This window comes from Borostomias antarcticus (genome assembly GCF_949987555.1).
Source record: "Borostomias antarcticus genome assembly, chromosome: 36".
NCBI classification, from domain to species: domain Eukaryota; kingdom Metazoa; phylum Chordata; class Actinopteri; order Stomiiformes; family Stomiidae; genus Borostomias; species Borostomias antarcticus.
Window position 1 is genome coordinate 1,589,955 of NC_140269.1, and position 4,789 is coordinate 1,594,743.

General features: G+C 49.8%; 2 protein-coding genes across 2 annotated transcripts in view; one reads left to right on the plus strand and one right to left on the minus strand.

Annotated features, from left to right (window-relative positions):
* Positions 1-206: 206 nt before the first annotated feature.
* On the plus strand, positions 207-2,814 carry LOC311328010 (uncharacterized protein; the record flags this gene model as incomplete). Its single annotated transcript, XM_084461121.1, has 6 exons — positions 207-222; positions 364-711; positions 941-1,213; positions 1,640-1,687; positions 2,014-2,625; positions 2,709-2,814. 5 exons carry the CDS (start codon positions 207-209, stop codon positions 2,085-2,087), a joined length of 759 nt encoding a protein of 252 aa, XP_084317247.1. The 3' UTR covers positions 2,088-2,625; positions 2,709-2,814.
* A 129-nt stretch (positions 2,815-2,943) lies between these two features.
* The window catches only part of vps52 (VPS52 subunit of GARP complex), a 17,901-nt gene continuing 16,055 nt past the window's right edge, over positions 2,944-4,789 (minus strand). Inside the window, exons 19-20 of the mRNA XM_084461133.1 lie at positions 3,883-4,001; positions 2,944-3,775 (exon numbers count right to left, since the gene is read on the minus strand). Coding sequence (XP_084317259.1) covers positions 3,629-3,775; positions 3,883-4,001 — 266 coding nt within the window. The 3' untranslated portion in view covers positions 2,944-3,628. The remainder of the gene's footprint in view (positions 3,776-3,882; positions 4,002-4,789) is intronic.

Here is a 4,789-nt window from a genome sequence, read left to right on the forward strand (position 1 = left end):
GGAGACTACAGTAGCCTACATCACCAAATTATAAGCTACATATCTAGGTCTATTCCTGATTCATTTTATGATATTCACAGATATGAAAGGAAACCACATTAACCAAGGGAAAAGTTTTGATGATCATCTGGGTAGTTGTCATGATGTTGTCTAACCATGTTGTTCTCCTTAGGTGTTCCATAGGCCTACATCTTTGTTGTCTCCTGATGGTCAGCTGTGTTGGTCAGTAACTCTACCCAATTAGCTACGATACATCTCTCTACCGTTTAGTGTCGTCATAATTTATTATAGACTACGGCAAATGAACTTGACCTCGTATCAATCACTAAACCTATAGCCCCGCGATTGCCTTTCATCTCGCAGGCTCCTCCTCGGTGGCGGTGTCCGTGTCCTGCGCCGTGGGAGGCGAGGCCGTCCTCCCGTGCAGCTGGACGTCGGAGCTGAACGGAATCGAAGTTCCCGTCTCTCACGTCCAGTGGCAGACCCCGGACGATACCGTGTTCGAACAGAAGGGGGCGCAGCGGTGGCAGGCCAGCGAGTTCGCGGGCCGGGTGGAGGTCCCCGAGGGGAGGCTGGAGCAGGGCGACTGCTCGCTGATCGTGAGGGACGTGCAGCTCCAGGATGTGGGGCTCTACGAGAGCTTCGTGGTGGTGGACGGTGCCAGGATGAAGAGGAGGATCTTCATCCAGGGTGTCCAGCTCTCTGTCCACGGTAAAAGCTTATATTCTGCTCTGCCGCGCTGATATTATAACCATAGCCAATTTATTAGGATTGCTCGTATTTACAGAAGTGGACGCAAAATAAGTCAGGCTAAATGATCGTTTTCAACTTTCAGAATTAACACACGCGCACACACACACACGCCATTGACGTTGGTCAAAACCATGACCTCCACTGAAAAACACATCTACTACTTCCTTCCGCCCCACGCCGCCCGCAGACCACAAGTCCAAGCTGTGCCTGGGGGTGGGCGAGGACCTGTTCCTGACGTTCCACACCCCCGGAGCCGTGCGGGTGGTGGTCCAGCCCGCCAACGTCTCGGACTGGGCGGAGCTGTGGATGAAGGGGGAGGAGACGACCGGCGGCCGGCGTCTGGAGGAGAGGCCGGGGCACTGGCTGGTCCTCCGGGGCGTAACCCGGGGTGACGCAGGGACCTACAAGGTGCTGGACTCGCACGGCCTGGCCGTCAGCACCTTGCTGCTCTCTGTGGAGGGTAAGACGCCTGCAGAGACACTCCCAACGCCACAGAGGGGCTCTTCAGAGGGACGGCCACAGAGGGAGGGGAACCTTTGGGAGGAATAAAAAAACCTTTTATAAACAACAATCCTTACCCAAATGTTCATACTGTAGAGGAATTTTATGTTCTTCAGTTGGCAGTTATGGAAAACAGGAAGTAATTTGGCTGCAATGGGGATTCAGAGTGCAATGAACCCTAATGGCTTTCTGAAGTCACATGATTAAGTCTACTGCATTTCTGTTTGCATGTATTTGATTCTACTTTACATGCACTCAAATGAACATCTGCATTACCTGCAGTTTTAGATAGCAAAAATATGTGTCTAATATATGTCAGCTAACATGTAAAATATATATATAAGTATATATAACAGCTAACATGTAAAACCTTCCTTTTCTACAGAGTTTCAGAAGCCTCCGAAACTCCCGGACAGACAAGCAGAGCTCGTGGGTAAGAGAGACTCAACTCTGAAACTCCACAATATCTGCACCAAAACATAACAGGAAGGAATATATAAAGCGACATACACAGAAAAAAGTGCGAGACATGTAGAAGGTCTGACCAGGGTCCGTTTGGAACGCAAAATGATTCTGTCTGACCTGAAAACAGTTCTATCTGAAACGCTTTTTCCCCTAAGAGTGCATGATAATCATTATCAATCCAAAACGATTACAGATGAATGCATGGAGCCATAGTGATGATGGACATCTCATATTATGAACCTTATGAACGCGTTTGTCCTCTCTCTCTCTCTCTCTCTCTCTCTCTCCGTTCAGGTAAAAGCACCGTGAACATCTCTTCCTCTCTGCTCGTTGTTCTCGGTCTTCTGCTCACTCTGCTCACGCTCTAGCGGACCCAGTTCTGGTCACACCAGCCAGGGCTGGAAGGTTCTGTCAGCGTGAGCCGTGCTTGTTCTACATGTCGGGTCCAGTTGTGTGTGGTTTTGCACGTTGTTCAGCTTTTTTCTAGAGTTTAGGTCAAGTTGATTTCAGGTAAATACGAGTCCAGAGAAATGAAGGATACGGCCACGGTGTCCTGAGAGCTTCTGAGGGGAGACAGGAAGCAACCTTTTGAGTAAAACATCCAGACCAGAAAATAGGATAATAGCAAATAAATAATTGACATATTTACTAGGGCTGTCAACGCCTTTATTTTGTGAGTCGAATCAGATTCGCCTATTCAAACCAGAGATTCGACGATTCGTTCCTCCTTTTTTCCCCATATGTCTAACATTAGGCTGAGTAGAGACCGCGGGAGTCGAACTAACTCAAACTCGCAGGCAGCACAATAAAAGACGCCTGTTTTTCTAAACATGAATCATCTTGACCACATTGCCCATCTACTTCTGATGCCCCATGTTTTTGTGCAGTGCATAGCCTACATTAGGAGTGGGAGATTCCACCAGTCTCCTCAACTGAGCATTTGAAAGCGTGCGGTTTTGTTGAGTGTACTAGTGCATATCAAACACAAGATGATACAAAAATAACTTAACATCAACGCATGCACTTCCACACTTGGGTCTTGAGTAACGATGGGTGGAACCCCTGGAATGATCGTCGGGTGAACCTGTAGTGCCTCTGTTTGAGGATGTGACATCACAACCATATGTTTGTATTGTGTGAGTGCAGGTGGCTGGGTGAATGGTTTGACCTTTGACCCGCATGTGCCGCACCTTCTCAGTGCTCTCTGGTTTTCCTCTCCTGACCCCATCACCTCACTGGAGCAGAAATGCAATTTGACCAGACTTTGCTTTTGACAGGTTCTGTGATAAATGGACTATGTACAGTAACCACTAATCGGTATCGTTATATTTCTGAAAGGCACTTTATTTTAACGGTTTTTGATTTGAGTTCTATCTGTGAGCATGAAGATTTGTCAGCCCTGTTTGTGTGTTGGAGAAGATGACTATGATCTGTGTGGTTTGACAGTAAATTATTGAAATGCCATTGTTTGTGTATTTTAAGTTGATTTAATAAAGAATTCAAAATATTACAGAAAGTGGTCTTGACTGATGCTAGTTACATCATTTGAGATGATATTAGACTCAGAATACAGACTGGAATGCCTTCATCTACAGAGAAGCTATGTACAGAACATTCAAAGGTTACAGAGAAGAGAGACACTTCACAGCAAAGGCCACTGGGAATGACGAGGGCTGCTTCAACCCAGCTCACACAGACAAGATCCCTACGACCATGAAAGACAGGTGTCACTGTGTGTGTGTGTGTGTGTGTGTGTGAGTGATCAGACCTTGGTATGTATGATACCACATGATACATACCACAAACGTCATGATGGAGATACAGGCCTCGTCCCAAACACTCCCCGCCCCGCCCCGCCCCGCCCCTCCCCTCCTCCTCCTCCCCCCCGAAGCTACGTGAGGTCAAGGCGTTAGAAGTTGGGCTTGTGTTTCTTGACCTCCACCATGAGGTGGTGCAGGTTGATGAGCTCCGAGCGGACGGCCAGGCTGCGGAAGGTGGGCTGGGACAGGACCTTGTGGAAGCCGTGGTAGTACTGGATCAGCTGGGTCAGCGCCCCCTGGTGGCCCGGAGGAGACGTGACGTTAAGAGAGGACGTTAAAGGCGGGTGGTGGTACCGTAGTACTCGGGAGTGGAACCGGTCGGAGGATTGGAGGCAGTTGATACCTGTATGATGCTGGTTCCGTTCTTGAAGTTGGTGAAGGACCTCATGACGTCTTGACTCAGAGCCTCCACAGACTGCTTCCACGTGCTGGAGAAGCCCCTGACCAGTTGGGTAATACGACCTGGGGGAGAGAGAGGAGGGAGGAGGAGGGAGAGAAGGAGGGAGGAGGAGGGAGAGAGAGAGGGAGAGAAGGAGGAGGGAGGGAGAGGGGGGGGAGGGAGAAAGAGGGAGGGAGAAAGAAGGAGCAGGGAGAGAGAAGGAGGAAGGAGAGGGAGGGAGAGAGAGAGAAAGAGGGGGAGAGAGGTTTAGGCATTTACTCTGATAAACAATGAACGACGACAACATTGAACTGATAATGCAGTTCTTAACTCCTAATGCGAGGATCATGCAACTCTGTGGTCAAACGGTGCGCTTTTTCAAACCCCGGCCGTCTGTTTCTCCGTCGTCTACCAGGATGTGGGCAAAACTGCAACACTAAGCGTCTTTCTCAGCCCACTCTGCACACGGACGTGCCTGGAAACGAGGCTGGCCGGCCTCCGCCTTTTCAACCCCCCAAAGAGCGACAGCGTCTCCGGCGTGACACACGACCCCTCCAGCCTCCCACCCTCACAGACGGCCGAGGGGGTGTGGGGGGGCTTGCCGGTGTACATTCTAAGATGTGTGTGGGTTGACCTATATAGCATCCCTGAGGTAAACGAAACTAAAATGAGAACTGGAGGGGGGGGGTGAAAAGGAGGTGGGCGCAGAGAGCTGGGGGGGGGGAGAGACAGACGGAAGCAGAAACCGGAAGAGGAGGAGGAAGAGGAAGAGGAGGAGAGCGACAGAGTCCGTGGGCGGGGCCAGCGGAAAAAAAAGATGAGAGAGAGAGAAAGTTCAAGTGTTCTGAGGAAACTATTATGCATCACAACA